The sequence below is a fragment of the Scyliorhinus canicula genome, chromosome 4 (genome assembly GCF_902713615.1).
Source record: "Scyliorhinus canicula chromosome 4, sScyCan1.1, whole genome shotgun sequence".
In the NCBI taxonomy this organism is placed as follows: Eukaryota; Metazoa; Chordata; class Chondrichthyes; order Carcharhiniformes; family Scyliorhinidae; genus Scyliorhinus; species Scyliorhinus canicula.
The window spans coordinates 204735944-204752835 of NC_052149.1; the positions used below are offsets into that span (position 1 = coordinate 204735944).

The window sequence follows — 16892 nt, forward strand, 5'->3', positions numbered from 1 at the left end:
TGAAGTGTACGCAGGACAAATGTTGTGAGGCTGGTCAGAAGAGCACAAGAACAGTTTAACCTGGAAACAACAGAGATGGACAAAGGTTTCAGCAGCAGACGGAGTTCAGCAAGATAGAGGTAGGTAATGACACAAAAGGTCAAAATGAAAAACTTTGGACAGGGTAATGAGACACATCCCTGATCGAGTTCAACAGGACACTAATGTTGCAAACACACTGGAACTTAAATGCCATTTCAGATCAATTGTTTAACTAGGTCACCAAAGTAGCTCCAATACCTGCAACTGTAAATGAAACAGTTTGAGAATTCCCATGCACCTCCGCTCCATCTGACACATGGTCGCTAGAGACAAAAGCAGAGTTTACAACGTTAATAATACAATAAAAAGACACACAGGAAGGGGTATCAGATTCCTGGTGAGAAGTACTGTTGAACATTCGTTTTTGTCATGAGACTTCAGACAACACTTTCCCTAAAGCAATGCCATTTCAACAATAAACTGGAGGATACTGATCATCGTGAACCAAAACACAGGATGGCAGATGCTGGAAATCTGAAAAAAAAACTCAGGTCTTGCAGCATCTGTGGACAGAAAAATAGTTAACATGTTGCGTCCATATGATTTCTTCAGAAAACTATGGAAGTGAAGAGTTGGTGAGCTTAATGTTACACTACCTGGGTTGCACTTGGTCAAATCCTATTGCGTTTCAGGACTTTGTTCACTTCTCACAATTTCCCCACCATCATTATTGCTCCGATAATGCCAACTTCCACAGCAAAGCTTTTGAAACCTGCTCCTATTTTCTCAGCCACGGATTTCCCTATAACCTTTTGAGTCGCTCCAATTACCCATTTTCTAGCCTAATTTTTCCTCTCTACTCATAACTGATAACTTTTCCTCATCTTTCAACCAACCCGTAGCCTTCAGATTCAAATTTTCCACAACCTCCAATCCCACAGTTCCTCCACTTCCCTCTTCACCTTCCAAAAGGACTTCTCTCTGGAATATCCTGGTTCACTGTGTCATGTGCGAGTACCTTTAAGAAATGGGGGTTTATAAAATAGCTGTAGTGGATGTACCTTTAAGTGTTTATCAGTGACGTCAGAGTGTGGGTGGAGCTGGGCTGTCTGTCTGCTTTTACTTTCGCTTTAGGCTGTCTGCTACAGGGTATGTTTAGTTTCGTTTTAGTTTTGGAGAAGCTGCAGTCACAGCAAAATGTGTGTGTTAAAGAATGTTCATTTGGTGATTTCATAGTGCTAACTGCTCTCAGGAGAGATGTTAAACCTGATGTATTTCTGTAGAAAGGGTTTTCATTTGTCTTATAGATGTTGCAAGGAAAGATTAAGAATTACTTATTGAGTACTGTATTCTTTGGGGAGTTTATTGGTGTTGATAGTTATGATGTTTACTGTGGTTTTATAAAGTGTTAATTAGTTTCATAAATAAACATTGTTTTAATTTAAAAGTACTGTAGATCTCTATTGCATCACACCAACAAAGTAGGCCCTTGTGCTCCCCATAACCACAATCTATTAAAAGTTGTGGGTCAGGTGTACTCCATGATACACTTTGGGTTCTTTGAACCCTGGCCCATAACAACTGATCCACTTTCCCCAATGCTCCCATGCTCCTGGCATTACATTCATACATAAGGGATATATTTATATCCATTTCCCATTTACAGGGAGACAGTAGCCCAATGGTAATGCATTGCACTAGTTATCCAGGACAAATCCCACCAAGGTAGCTAGTAGAATTTAACTTAAATGTAATCTGGAATATAAAGCTAGTCTCAATAATGGTGACAATTAAATTTATCATTGATTGGTATTCTCATGCGAAGGAACCTGCAATTTCTTTTTTATATGGTCATGACTCCAGATCCAGATCAATGTGGTTGACTCTTAACTGCCCCTGAAATTGCCTGGCAAGCCACTCGGTTCAAGAGTAGTTAGGGATGGGCAACACATGCTGGTCTTGCCACCATTCCATGAAAGAATAATAAAAAAACCTCAGATTATTGACCAGGGGTTTAAACAGATCGTCCAGCTGTGCTAGAACATGTACGTGCATTTCCCCACAATCTAGTATACTCTTTTCAATACATCTAAACTGGGAAATCTGCTTTACTGAATATTTCTATTCTATCTGACAGTATGACCGCACACTCCACAGTGAACACCTTCTACTCAAAATTTGCCAATCCCTCCCATTATGGCCTCTCCATCTTTCATCATCTACACTGTTCCATGCAATCTTAATTTAACTGGTTTGCCTTTTTCAGCTATTACTAGGTTCTCCTGAACAGTCATTTGGTGTTTGGGTGCTTGGCAGGCTTTTGTTGGCAGATTTAACCATTTTCTCTGCTTTTAATTTCCCCTCTACTTCAGTTCTGAAATACTATTCTCATGCTTAGAGGCAATTGACAAATTGCAACATGGGAAGAGGGATAAATTATTAGAGGTAGCAAGTCGAAAGAGCAAATTGTTATGCACACAACTTAAAAAATATACCATAAAAATTAAATGATCTATACAATAAACTTGGTGATTACTCCCATTCCAAGACCAGTGTTCACATTTTGGTTAGTGTTATTTATAATCTCTTCATAAATCAGTAGGAACCTTTGGGCTTCAGTTTTTCTACTAAAGTTCCTCGAAGAGCATGTTAACTTTCTGACTCGAGCTTGGATTGAGTCAGCACATTTCCTGACCATGCAATCGTGACCTGGGAAAATGTGGCAGAAAGTTGGAATGTTCATTCCAGGGGACGGGGTGAAAGAGAGGTTCCCATCAGAGTGAGTATGGAAGCTGCCAGGTGAAGAGGTAGGCTGTCAGGACGCCCTGCCTGTGTGTTCCAGTCAAGTTTGGAAACAAAATCCCTCCAGACCTCACCCCTGTCCCTCAATCATGTCCCCACAGTCCACATCCATACCAAACCATACCACCACAACCAGCCCCCCATGTCACCTACCCACTCCATAAATCCCCATATATGCCCTACATCTCTTGTACCCACCCCCATAACATCCCATGTACCCGCCCCCATAACATCCCATGTACCCGCCCCCATAACCCTGGTAATAACTAATGCTCTCATCCCTGTGGCAAGCAATTTCTTTTCCTAAAATATTCCAAAATTTAAGGGCATGCCCTCAAGAATGTCTCAACAGGCCTGCCACTAATGAGTTTAAACACTTTTTACTCACATTTATGTTACATTTATAAATTCCAAATGACACCCAACGGTCACCAAATGTGAGCAGGGACCAGATCCAGATCAAAGGGGCTGTCCAAATAAATTCATAAAGTTCAGGCCTGCCAGAGGGATGGAAAATCAGAATGTTGTAGAGGCACTTGATGATTTAAATGGCTGGGTCCGTGAACCACGAATGCGTGATCCCTGATCTGACCCTGCAAAAATAGGAAGTTCTGTGTCCAGGGCAGGACTTAGGATGTTTAGGCACTTCCACCATGATAGAGAGGCTATCTGCTGTGGAAAAAACCTGGACCTGCCTGTATAACATCCATGATAACTCCTCCAAATTCCACAGCAACATACAGATTTGAGCACAATAAGAATGATGTTTCCCAGTCTCAAGGGACTATTGCATTAAATTTCCATTTAATTACAATGCTCAGCTCTATAATCTGTTAAAATCATCATCACCATACTGCCATGAATCAAAAGCAATAAAACAACGAGAGCACCCAAAAACTCCCAATTTTGAAAACGTAGAGCAGAAAAAAAGCAGTTGCAAACAGTCATGCTGCAGCAATATGAAATGAAAAATGAAATGGTTGGCAGTTCGATTTCTTCTCACCATTATCCCAGTTCTTAATGATCTTCACAGGCACACCGACGTCTAAATTCTCACCTCCATTTATTTATAAGGTGTTCCATAGCCTTTCCCTACCCTATCTTTGCAATCCCTTTCAACTCTACATTCCAGCTTTCACTCTGCAATTTGAATTCTGGGGCAGTGCATCTCCATCATTGGTGGCAAAATTCTCAACTCTCTCAAACTTTACCCTTGGGAGATTTTTGTCCAAATTATTCCATCTCACTACACATTTCCTCACCTTCAAGAAATTTCTTAAAAGCTCTCTTTAAGCATGCCTAAATAACTGTTCTCTTTGGAGTTGATTCTTTCTCCCACCCTTTCCTGTGAAGCCTCTTGAACATACAAGTTGTTAAAATGTATCTTCCTTGGTCACTTTTTTGGAAATGTTGTGCTATTTACTTGTTCTAGGCTGTTCAGAAATATGTTGGGTTACATTACTAGTCACTGGCATATCCAGCTAAGAATAAGGTCATGAATTTCAATCTTGCTATTTCCTCCCCACCCAGTGGAGGCACTATGTGCCTCAGTGGGAATTTTTCAGTTGAAGATTACTCTAGCTCAAATACAGACACTTGCATAATCTCTCTATATTTAAAGTGTGAAAGGTTCTTGAGCATTGATGAACCATCAATCGAACGCGAGACAAGTTGCTGTACAAAAGTTAGGCTTTAATAAGCTAGAAGTTAGCCCTGCGGTCGACTACAGTAAATGGACGACCGCCGGGCGTTCTGGGTATTTATACCTCGCTCTGGGGGCGGGGTTAACTCAGCCTCTCGACCAATCGGGGAGCCGTCACATGACTGGTCTCAACCAATCGGTCGAGAGGCACATGACCGACCAGGGCCAATGGTAAGCCACTGTTCTGCACCAATGGCAGACAGCTATGCAAATCATACCACCACATTCACCCCTTGCGGAGAAAGAAGCCAGGGGGGTATCAACGAGAGCCGGGGGGGGGGGGGGGGGGGGGAAGAGAGAACTGGTGGTATGAGTAGCAGCCAGAGAAGGGAGAAAAAAAAATTTGGCTTCCCACTGGCCCAGACAATTAACAATAGTACATATTGTCCATACAAGGTCCATGGAGTTGTTGAAAATTAAATAGACTCGATCAGCCTTTTCGTTGCCCGTGACATCCTGGCAGACCGCCGCAGTGGAGTTGGTGACGTCCGTTCAAGCCGATGGTGGTGGTTCCGCTGATGTCCTGGGGTCCGGGGGTGGTGGTTCCGCTGATGTCCTGGGGTCCGGGAGCGATGGTCCTTGAACAGTCTCCGTCACACGGGCTGGTGGTGGAGACGCCATGGATGGGGAAGGGGTGGCCAGGGTGGGGCGCTGGGGGGAAAAAAACAGGGGGGGGGGGGGTAAGGCCGCACGCCGGCGGGTGCCAGATCCCGGAGGGAGACCGTGTCCTGCCGACCGTCGGGGTACTCCACGTACGCATACTGCGGGTTCGCGTGGAGTAACTGGACTTGTTCCACCAACGGGTCGGACTTGTGCGCCCGCACATGCTTCCGGAGCAAGATGGGTCCGGGGGCGGCCAGCCACGTCGGGAGAGTGGATCCGGAGGACGACTTCCTGGGGAAAACAAGAAGACGTTCATGAGGTGTCTGATTAGTTACGGTACAGAGGAGTGAGCGGATAGAATGTAGGGCATCGGGGATAACCTCTTGCCATTGGGAAATAGGGAGATCTCTGGATCGGACGGCCAGTAGTATGGTCTTCCAGATGGTACTATTCTCCCGCTTGACCTGTTCGTTACCCCGAGGGTTATAGCTGGTCGTCCTGCTAGAGGCAATGCCCCTGTTGAGCAGGAATTGATGCAGCTCGTCGCTCATAAATGAGGACCCCCGATCGCTATGTATGTATGCGGGGTAGCCGAACAATGAGAAGATGGAGAGGAGGGCCTTAATGACGGTCGATGTGGTCATGTCGGGGCAGGGAATGGCGAAGGGGAAGCGGGAGTATTCATCGATTACCGCCAGGAAGTAAACGTTGCGGTTGCTAGAGGGAAGGGGCCCCTTGAAGTCAATGCTTAGACGTTCGAAGGGGCGGATTGCTTTGATCAGATGTACGCGCTCGGGGCGGTAGAAGTGCGGTTTGCACTCTGCGCAGATGTGGCAGTCACGGGTTACTGTCCTGACTTCCTCGATGGAGAAAGGCAGGTTGCGGGCCTTAATGAAATGGTAGAAAAGGGTCACCCCTGGATGGCAGAGGTCTGCGTGGAGGGAGCGGAGGCGGTCTATCTGCGCGCTGGCACAGGTACCGCGGGACAGGGCATCGGGAGGCTCATTGAGCTTCCCAGGACGATACAAGAACTCATAGTTGTACGTGGACAACTCGATCCGCCACCGTAAGATCTTGTCATTCTTAATCTTGCCCCTTTGTGCATTATCAAACATGAAGGCCACTGACCGTTGGTCTGTGAGGAGGGTAAACTTCCTGCCGGCCAAATAGTGCCTCCAATGTCGCACAGCTTCGACTATGGCCTGGGCTTCCTTTTCCACAGAGGAGTGGCGGAGTTCGGAAGCCTGGAGGGTTCTGGAGAAGGCGGCCACGGGTCTGCCCGCTTGGTTCAGGGTGGCCGCCAGAGCTACTTCTGATGCGTCGCTCTCGACCTGGAAGGGGAGGGACTCGTCGATGGTGCACATCGTGGCCTTTGCGATGTCCGCTTTGATGCGGCTAAAGGCCTGGCAGGCCTCTGTCGACGGCGGGAAGGTCGTGGTTTGAATGAGGGGACGGGCCTTGTCGGCATAATTGGGAACCCATTGGGCATAGTAAGTGAAGAAACCCAGGCAGCGTTTGAGGGATTTGAGGGTATTGGGGAGAGGGAGTTCCATCAGGGGGCGCTTGCGTTCGGGGTCGGGGCCTATCACTCCGTTACGCACTACGTAGCCGAGGATGGCTAGACGGTCGGTGCTAAACACGCACTTATCCTTATTGTAAGTGAGGTTAAGGACTTTTGCGGTTTATAGAAATTTCTGGAGGTTGGCGTCATGGTCCTGCTGGTCGTGGCCGCAGATGGTGACATTATCGAGATACGGGAAGGTAGCCCGTAATCCGTACTTGTCGACCATTCGGTCCATCTCCCGTTGGAAGACCGAGACACGATTTATGACACCGAATGGAACCCTAAGGAAGTGGTAGAGGCGCCCATCAGCCTCGAACGCGGTGTACTTACGGTCACTCGCGCGGATGGGGAGCTGGTGATAAGCGGACTTTTAAGGTCCACAGTGGAGAAGACTTTGTATTTTGCGATATCGTTTACCATGGCGGAAATACGGGGGAGAGGATACGCGCCCAGTTGCGTAAACAGGTTGATGGTCTGGCTGTAGTCGATGACCATCCGGTTTTTCTCCCCAGTCCGGACCACCAGCACTTGGGCTCGCCAGGGACTGTTGCTGGCCTCGATGACCCCTTCCTTCAGCAACCTCTGGACCTCGGACCTGATGAAGGATCGGTCCTGGGCGCTGTACCGTCTGCTCCGTGTCGCAACGGGTTTGCAATCGGGGGCGAGATTAGCAAACAAGGAGGGGGGGTCCACTTTGAGGGACGCGAGGCTGCAGACAGTGAGGGGGGTATAGGGCCGCCGAATTGGAAGGTCAAGCTCTGCAGGTTGCACTGGAAGTCCAGTCCTAGGAGTGCCGGTGCGCAAAGGTCAGGGAGGACAAGGAGTTTGTAATTTTAAAAAACCATCCCTTGGACCGTGAGGTCCGCGATGCAGCAGCCGGTGATGCAGACAGAGTGCGAACCTGTGGCTAACCCGATTTTGTGTTTTACAGGATGGACAGGGAGCGCACAGCGTCTTACCGTGGCAGGGTGAACGAAGCTTTCTGTGCTCCCTGAGTCCAGCAGGCAGCCCGTCTCGTGGCCGTTGAGGTGGATCAGCGTCGTTGTTTTGGCGAGCATCCGTGGCCATGACTGGTCGAGTTGAATGGCCGCGAGCCGTGGAGAAGAACCATCGTCATGGTCGTCGTTGGCCGTGTAGTTGCTGGCAGAACCTTGCGTGCCAGTCCAGGATGATGGTGCCCAGGACCCGCACGTGGAGTCGGCGCCCCAAGATGGCGGCGCCCAGGACCCGCACGTGGCATCCGGGGCCCAAGATGGCGGCACCCGCGGGGCCCTCGTGGTTGCTGGGGGCGGGGTTAGCGGTGCCAGCGGGCCGATTGGAGCGGCTGAGAGCGGGGGCAGAGAGGCACGCAGGCCAAGCGCAGGGGCCCGGGGGCGGCGAGGAGAGATTTGCGCGGTGCGCTGGAAGGGCCCGGAGGGGGGATCCCCGGTCGCTGTGCGGTACAGCAGCGACCGATTTGGCCTGGCAGATGGATGAAAAGTGGCCCTTCTTCCCGCAGCTCTTACAGGAGGACGGAGCGGGCCGGGTAGCGCGGGCGAGGGTGTTTAGCGAACCCACAGAAATAGCAGCAGGGCCCCGCGGACTTGTCGGGGTGTCCCGCGGCGCAGACCTGAGGGGGGTCGGGAGCGGCGGATGGCGGTGGGGAAGCATGCCAGGAGGCCCAGGGTGCTGCAGCGCGGCTGGGGACATAGGCGCGGGCGTTTAAATCGGCGATCTCCAAGGAGGTGGAGAGAGTCCGTGCCTCAGTTAGGCTGCGGTCGTCTTTCTCCAGCATCCGCTGGCGGATACCGACAGACTGCATCCCAGCCACGTAAGCATCTCTAATCAGAAGTTCCATGTGCTCCGTGGCTGAAACTTGGAGGCAGGTGCAATTCCTCCCCAGGACAGCGAGGGCCTGGTAAAAATTGTCTAACGACTCACCGGGGAGCTGTTGTCTGGTAGCCAGCAGATGTCGGGCGAATACTCTGTTTACCGGTTTAAGAAACTGTCCATTCAGCTTCAGCATGGCCGCATCGTAATCTTTTTCCTCCGCAATCATCGCGTAGGCCGCCGTGCCCACGCTGGAGTGGAGGATGTGAAGCTTCTGTGCCATGGTGGGGGGGCTGTTTGCAGACGCCAGGTATCCATCGAAACATGCCAGCCAATGTTGAATGATTTCTGAAGCGTTCTGAGTTTGCGGGCTGATGCAGAGGCATTCGGGCTTGATCCGGAGCTCCATCTTCAAAATTCTAGCTTATTAAATTGAAGAACCATCAATCGAACGCAAGACGAGTTGCTGTACAAAAGTTAGGCTTTAATAAGCTAGAAGTTAGCCCTGCGGTCGACTACAGTAAATGGACGACCACCGGGCGTTCTGGGTATTTATACCTCGCTCTGGAGGCGGGGTTAACTCAGCCTCTCGACCAATCGGGGAGCCGTCACATGACTGGTCTCAACCAATCGGTCGAGAGGCACATGACCAACCAGGGCCAATGGTAAGACAGTGTTCTGCACCAATGGCAGACAGCTGTGCAAATCATACCACCACAAGCATCATAGTATGAAACTTCCCAATCTCATAGAACAACGGAGGTAGAGAAAAACATTCCCAAAAAAATAGCTAAGCAAGTTTAATAATAACAGTAACCTTTATTAGTGTCACAAATAGGCTTAAGAAGATAGAACATAGAACAGTACAGCACAGAATAGGCTCTTCGGCCCTCAATGTTATGCCGAGCATTGTCCGAAACCAAGATCGAGCTATCCCACTCCCTGTCATTCTGGTGTGCTCCATGTGCCTATCCAATAACCTCTTGAAAGTTCCTAAAGTGTCCGACTCCACTCTCACAGCAGGCAGTCCGTTCCACATTCTAACCACTCTCTGAGTAAAGAACCTACCTCGGACATCCCTCCTATATCTCCCACCCTGAACCTTATAGTTATGCCCCCTTGTAACAGCTACATCCACCCGAGGAAATAGTCTCTGAACGTCCACTCTATCTATCCCCCTCATCATCTTATAAACCTCTATTAAGTCGCCTCTCATCCTCCTCCGCTCCAAAGAGAAAAGCCCTAGCTCCCTTGAACTGAACTGACCAATTTTACCATAACAGTAAACCTCCAGATTTCAGAGAGCTTTCAATATAAGGCAATATTAGTGTATTACAACTTACTATACTAACATCAGTTCTTGCAGTGAAAGCATTTTTTTATACCAAAACCAATATAGTCTCATGATACTTCAATATTGGTCCAAATGACAATATCTCACCTTCTAAAGCTGCCTTGTGTTGCAGGATTTTCAGTCTGCTCTGTGATCCAAAACAGAAAGTGTTATTACAACAATTCAGTATACTGAAGGAAGAAAAGGAGGATTATTTGTACAGGTCACAAAAAAAAAAAAACAGGATTTACAGGTCACAAATAGATTAGGTGCGATTTACAGGTTGTGCCCTGCCGAATCAGGACGGGATGTGGCGGGTAGATCCTGGAATTCCTGATGGTCATTACACCTCACGAGATCTAACCACAATGGGCGGGGCCCTGACTCGCATAGTCAAAAGAGCTTAAAAGCGCACTTAACTATGCCCAAGCCAGATAAAACAGTTGGGGGGGGGGGGGTCTCCCAGGTGCTCCGCTTCTGGCCCGGCTGGCACCCTGGCACTGCTGGTGCCTCCTGGCTGCCCGCACCAGGGGAGGAGAGAGATAATGGCGCCCCCATCTCTTCGGAGCTCCTCAGTGCAGGGGATGACGCGAAGTGCGCCCCGGGGTGGGGTTTTCCTTAAGGGGCAGAAACAGTAACAACGTGCTGTTAGATAATGGGCTCGTCCCTTACAAGTGCTGGGAACGACCCCGCTAATACCACCTGGAACTGACTCTAATATTTTATTAAAATCGCGCCCATTATTTGTATAGTTTACAGGTTTTGTTTATGGAGCAAATATTTATTTGCATGGAAAGACAAAGTGATCTGAAAAGTGCAGATTACCTAAAATTTCAGAGAGGCCTGAAGGCTGACCAATCACATCAATGTTTGCTGCTTCACTACTGTCCAGGAGAGTAGAATTTTTGTAACTGAACCAATAAATATCTTCCTGATTCATAACAGATGTATGGTCTGAAATATGGAATGACACATTGTTACTATTATTTTGGAGTATCTGAAGACATCAACAGAGTCAACTGCAAATGAGTCAAGCGACAGTTTAGCAGTTTATTTAATTTTAGTATGGATACAAAGGAATACTGTCAGCATGTTCTAAACGGCAATTTAAAGATACAGGCGGGACTCTCCATTAGCCAACGCCAAAATTGGGAAATGCGATTGGGCGGAGAATAGCTTCCGACGCCAAAATTGTGGTAGGCCCGAATTGATGCCAAATCGCGCTTCTCCATCACCTCGAAAACTGCGACAATGTGTTTCACTCCGCACATACAGTAGGCACAGTTTGCATACCATTAGCGGGCCAGACTGGGTACTCTCCAGGGGTTTCTGCCAGGGCTGAGGGAGTAGTGGGGGGGTGGCCAGGAGTTGGGCTGTGGGGTTGGGGTGGACAGCATTGCTGCAGCCGGCAAGGCAGTCATGCAGCTGCGCATACCGCTAACAGCCCACTTTGAACCTGGTGCCACGGGTCATATAGGTGTCCCCTCAGGACACCCATGGGTACCCTTTGGCTCCAGACGACCCATCAGCTGTCTGGCTGCGCTCCAACACAGCCAGTGCCATCTTTTTTGTTGGGATAAGCATGTGTAGGAAGTGTGATATGTATGTGCGGCTGCAGCTTGCCGTCCTCCTGGGTGTCGATGACGGACCCAGCGAATCACGCACCATATTTCATTGGAATCAATCGTTTTCCATGCGGCACTGGTGCTAGCCCCTCAACGGTAGTGGAATCGGTCCAGATGCGGCGCCGGTTTTTCTGTTGTAAAAGTCCATGGATTCTCCGTTTGGCATCAACACAAGTCTCAGAAACAGAGAATCCCACCCACAGTTTCTACCACTTATTTATATCATCTTTGGATACCTCACCATTAACTCACAATTCTCTTTTCTTGTACATCTACAATTACAGATGGGTATACAAAAATAATCATGGAACAACCTGACATTTAGCACATACTATGCCCATAACACTAACTTTGCTCATCTATCTTGACTACTTTGCACAGTTGTCTACATATCAGCCTGGTCCAGATGTCAGGCAATCAATTTATGACAGTATAAACTCACAGATTTTACATCATATTTGATTCTGACCAATGTTACAATCCTTGCCCATAGACTAGTCATCAACTTCCTGGACTGGACAAAAGGTCACATTTCCTACTACATCCTCTCTGGTATCATGTTTACAACTTGGAAGATACTAGGATACAACAAGCTTTTATATTCAAAATAGCACTGCTGATTGGTTGAACTGTCTTTATGCTTTCAATGTCATCTGCTGGAGTGGCTAAGTTTTTAAAAAAGTTATAGTTTTGACAGTTTCCATTATAAATATGGGCATGGGAATTTGTAATGGAAATATAAATATAGCAACAGCACACAAAACTTCAAAATAGGGACTGAAATACATCTGCCTGCCCTGGTATAAAGATTGCTTCACTTCAAGACCTCTGTACTACAGGAGACAGATACGATAAAATAGTTATATCTATTGGTCTTTCCTGTTTATACCAAACTTCTTACTGTCACATTTTGCAAATTTCTATGACGAATTTTGTCATGGAAATAGGTTTTCAACCTACAATCATGGAATTTGGTTCACAAGATTTTCATAAAGTGCTCTTTCAAGAAAATACTATATTTGTCTCAGTGGCTACAATGTGCAGTACAAAAAATAATGGTTCAGAGTAAAACAATTAAACATTTGCATTTTTCATAACATAGAATGCCTACATTACAGATGACCATTCAGCCCATCGAGCCTGCATCGGCCCTCTGAAAGAGAACCCTACCCAGGTTCAATCCTGCACCCTATCCTCGCAACCCCACCTAACCTACACATCCCTGGACACTATGGGGCCATTTAGCATGGCCAATCTACCTAACCTGCACATCTTTGGATTGTGGGAGGAAACCGAAGCACCTGAAGGAAACCCACCCAAACAAGGGAAGTGCAAATTCTACACACCAGAGTCAGACAGTCACCCATGGCCAGAATTAAACCCAGGTCTCTGGTGCAGCGGGGCAGCAGTGCTAACCACTGTGCCATCCAGTGTTTAATATGTTAAATATGAGTAATTTGACATGATTAAATTCCTCTGGTATCGCATCATTTGTCCTTTAGGTGTAATGTTGGGAGTGGATGGAAATTTAAGGATGTGGCAAGTGACAGGAATAGAGGGGTTGAAAAGATTGGTTCAAAAGGAAAAAAACAGGACTAGTGATGGGTTGAGAAATGTAGCAAGAACAAAAATATAGGTAGTTATGAGGAGAGGGGAAAGAAAAGAGAAAGAGGAACATAGGACTAGATTTCCACTACCGAGGTGGGTAGAGTAATTTCCCAACTTGGCAGACCAGCCTCAGTTAAGGTCCGAATTACACAGTTTTAAAAATACGTGCTGGCTTTCCTTAGTTAACTCAACCCTCTACAAGTGCCTGTTGACTCTTATCAGATTATTGTTTCTAAAACCTTACTCACCATTGGTGTAAACTGACTGGCCGAAAGTTACTAAAAATGGCTTTATATTTTAAAGATGCCACATTTGCATGTTCAATCCACCGGCACCTTCTCCCATATCCAGGGAAAATTATGGCAAGCCCAGCCATAACTTCACTCCCACCTTCTTTAGCAACCTGAAATGCATCTCATTCAGATCAAGGTGATTGCTCACTCTCAGCATAGCCAGCCTTTCCAGTACACCAATTTTTATCCCATGCATTAACTTTATAATCTCTGCTTTTAGCGATACTTTGTCAGCATCCTCTATTTTAGTAAAGACTGATAGAGTATGTTCATCATTGCCTTGCCCTGTGTCTCAAAGCATATATCACCTTCTTTGCTCATAAAGGGACCCCAATCATCTCTTACTACCCACTTAATATCGGTAGAAGATCCCCCTGGCCTACTCTACCAGCTTTGTTAAGTTCCACTTATGGAGCCCTGTCCATTCCCTCGCTACCCGAATCCCCAAATATCTGAACCTATCCCTCGTCACCTTAAATGGTATACACCCCCTAAATTGGCTCGCTGTCCCACTGGGAAAACTTCGCTGATACCCCAAGAACTCCCCAAACCTCCCCAGCAGGCCCTGATCCTTCCCATATTCTTCAGCGGGTCTGAAACATACAACAATAAGTCATCGGCATAGAGCGACACACAATTCTCCCTCTGTCCCATCAACCCACCGACCCTCTAAACCATCGCCAAAGACTCTGTGGCCAGCGCAAACAACAACGGCGATAGCGGGCATCCCTGCCTCATACCCCTGTGTAATTCAAAGTTTCGCAAGCTCATTATCATTTGTCCTCATACTCGCCACATACAGCAACCTCATCCATGCCACAAATCTCAGCCCAAACCGTCCCAGAACCTCGAACAAGTACCGCCACTCCATCATGGACACCACTACCTTCGGTACCAGGGCTCCCCGACAGATTCATAACTACTTCAACAACCTTCTTATATTACTTGCGAACTGCCGGTCTTTCACGAAGCCTGTTGATCCTCTGCTACTATCTGTGGGACACAATCCTCCATCATCCCTGCCAACATCTTAGCCAATACTTTCACATTCGTTTTCAAGTGATATGGGCCTAGATGACCCACATTCCACTGGGTCCTTCCCCTTTTTCGGGATTAACGTAATCACTGCCTGTGTCACCGTCTCCTGCAGCTCCCCTTTCTCCATTGCTTTGTTAAACGCCCCCAAAATATGTGATGACAGGTATGTCGTGAACTCCTTAAAATTACACCGGATATCCATCCGGCTCCGGGGCCTTCCCCGATTTCATACCCCTGATACTATCCAGCACCTTCCTCGGCCTCAGGGGCACCTCTAACACCTGCCCCCTTTGTTTCGTCCAACTGGGGAAACTGCAGCTAGTCCAGAAACCGTCCCCCTCTTCTCCCCTGCTCCACCTTGTACAATCACTGGTAATACTTCCCGAACGCCTCATTTATCTCCCCGACTCTGACACCACATCCCCAGCCCCCATCCGTATCCTCAATATCTTGCTCGATGGGGCCTGCTTCTGCAACTGGTGCGGCAGCATGCGACTCACCTTCTCCCCATACTCCTATTGCATTCCTCTTGCCCTACGTAGTTGCCCTACAGCCCTCCCCGTCGTCAGTCTCTCAAACTGCCTCTGCAAATTTTTCCTCCTCACCAATCCTTCTGTGGTGGGCAGCCTCGAATACTCTGTGCACCTCCACTATCTCGCTCATCAGGTTCCTTCCTCCTTTCCCTATCCCCACGAACCTTGAAAAAGATCATTTTGCCCACACACCACTGCCTTCAGCGCTTCCCGGAAAATCGCCCCCGACACCTCCCTGTTCTGATTCAACTCCACATGCTCCTTAACCAGCGTCCACACCTCGTCACAAAAGTCTCCACCCGCCAGCAACCCTGAATCAAACCTCCACCACGACCTCTGCTCTCGTCCCGGTCTAAGCCAAATCTCGAGCCAGTGGGGCGCATGGTCCGAAATAACTATCCTCACGTATTCAGCCCTCTCTACCCCAACCAAAATCTCCCAAAGTCACCACAAAATAATCAATCTTCGAATATGCATAATAATAATAATAATTATTATAATAATTATTGTTACAAGTAGGCTTCAAAGAAGTTATTGTGAAAAGCCCCTAGCCACCACATTCCGGCGCCTGGTTGGGGAGGCTGGAACGGGAATTGAACCCGCGCTGTTGGTCTTGTTCTGCATTACAAGCCAGCTGTCTTAGCCCACTGTGCTAAACCAGCCCCTCTATAAGCATGCGAAAGAGGGGAATACTCCTTTGCCCTGGTTTCCGAAAACGCCAAGGATCCACCATATCCATCCTTTCCATAAACCCAACAGGCTCTTTGCCATTTGTACCATACCCATGGACTTCAGGCTCGACCTATCCACCCTCGGTTCTCGGACACAATTAAAATTTCCTCCAGTGATCAACTGGTACGTGACCAAATCCGGGATCGCTGCCAGCAACGCCCTCATAAAAAGCATATCGTACCAATTTGGTGCATACATATTTACCGACACCTCCGCTTTCAAGCTCCTGAGGTGCGCAAACATCTTTTAACCAGTCCATCAAGTCCCCGGATATTCCACGTAACCAACCTTACCGGAGGCTTACGCCTCCATTCCCCTCTACCATTCATCATCTTCCCCACTTAACTCAAGTCCCATTAATTCCACCCTGTACCTAGCCCATCCCAGATGGCCCCCTTCTCCGTCCCTGACCATGTCATCCCTCACCCCCTGCCACGTCGTGTCAACATCCAACCCCCCCTCCCCTTCCCCCTCCTTAGCCCCCTTTCCCAGCCTTCTCCCCCACCTCACTTCCGTTCACCAGCATTACTTGCTAGCATGGTAGCCTATGCCCAAAGGCTCCTCCCAATGACCTCCCCTTCCCTCCATTTCTCAGCTCAGGGAAGAAGGCTCCCTGCTAACCTTATCCTCCCCCACCCAAACAAAGACATTCTGAACTTCAGGTCACCTCCCCCGAAAGCAAACTAAGAAACACTGAATAACAGCCTCTTAAAACAGGAGGGGGGTGATGGGAACATCCATCCCCACATTGGCTTTTCACCTCTAACAACCCCTACAGTAAACAGCAAACCCAAAAAAGGACCCCTCCAAACCGGAGAGTGCTAAAATCCCCCAATCCCACTTCAAACATATTCCCAACAATTACAAAATACCAGCACCCCAGTTCTCAAACATCATCTGCTCAGTTCTCCCCCAGTTTATGCTCCTTGATGAAGTCCTCGGCTGCTTGTGGGGTCTCGAAGATTCCCGGCCTTCAAACGTCAGCCATAATATCGCCAGGTAGAGCACCCCAAACCTGATCTGCCGCCGATACAGCACTGCCTTGGCCTTGCTGAACCCTCCCCGCCATTTCGCCAACTCAGCTCCAATGTCCGGATATATTCAGACTTTCTCCCCCTCCCATTCGTAGGTGCGTTTCTCTCTGGCCCAACGCAAGATCTTTTCTTTTACCACAAATTTGTGGAGTCTCACGATCACCGCCCACAGCGGCTCCCCAGCTTTAGGCTTCT

The 16892-nt window shown here is 48.1% G+C and overlaps 1 protein-coding gene across 1 annotated transcript in view; it reads right to left on the reverse strand.

Annotated features, from left to right (window-relative positions):
* Positions 1–16892, reverse strand: part of LOC119964272 — a 167170-nt gene that overhangs the window by 49492 nt on the left and 100786 nt on the right. The window contains exons 7-9 of the mRNA XM_038793547.1: positions 10660–10788; positions 9943–9982; positions 280–344 (exon numbers count right to left, since the gene is read on the reverse strand). Of these exons, the coding sequence (XP_038649475.1) occupies positions 280–344; positions 9943–9982; positions 10660–10788 (234 nt within the window). The remainder of the gene's footprint in view (positions 1–279; positions 345–9942; positions 9983–10659; positions 10789–16892) is intronic.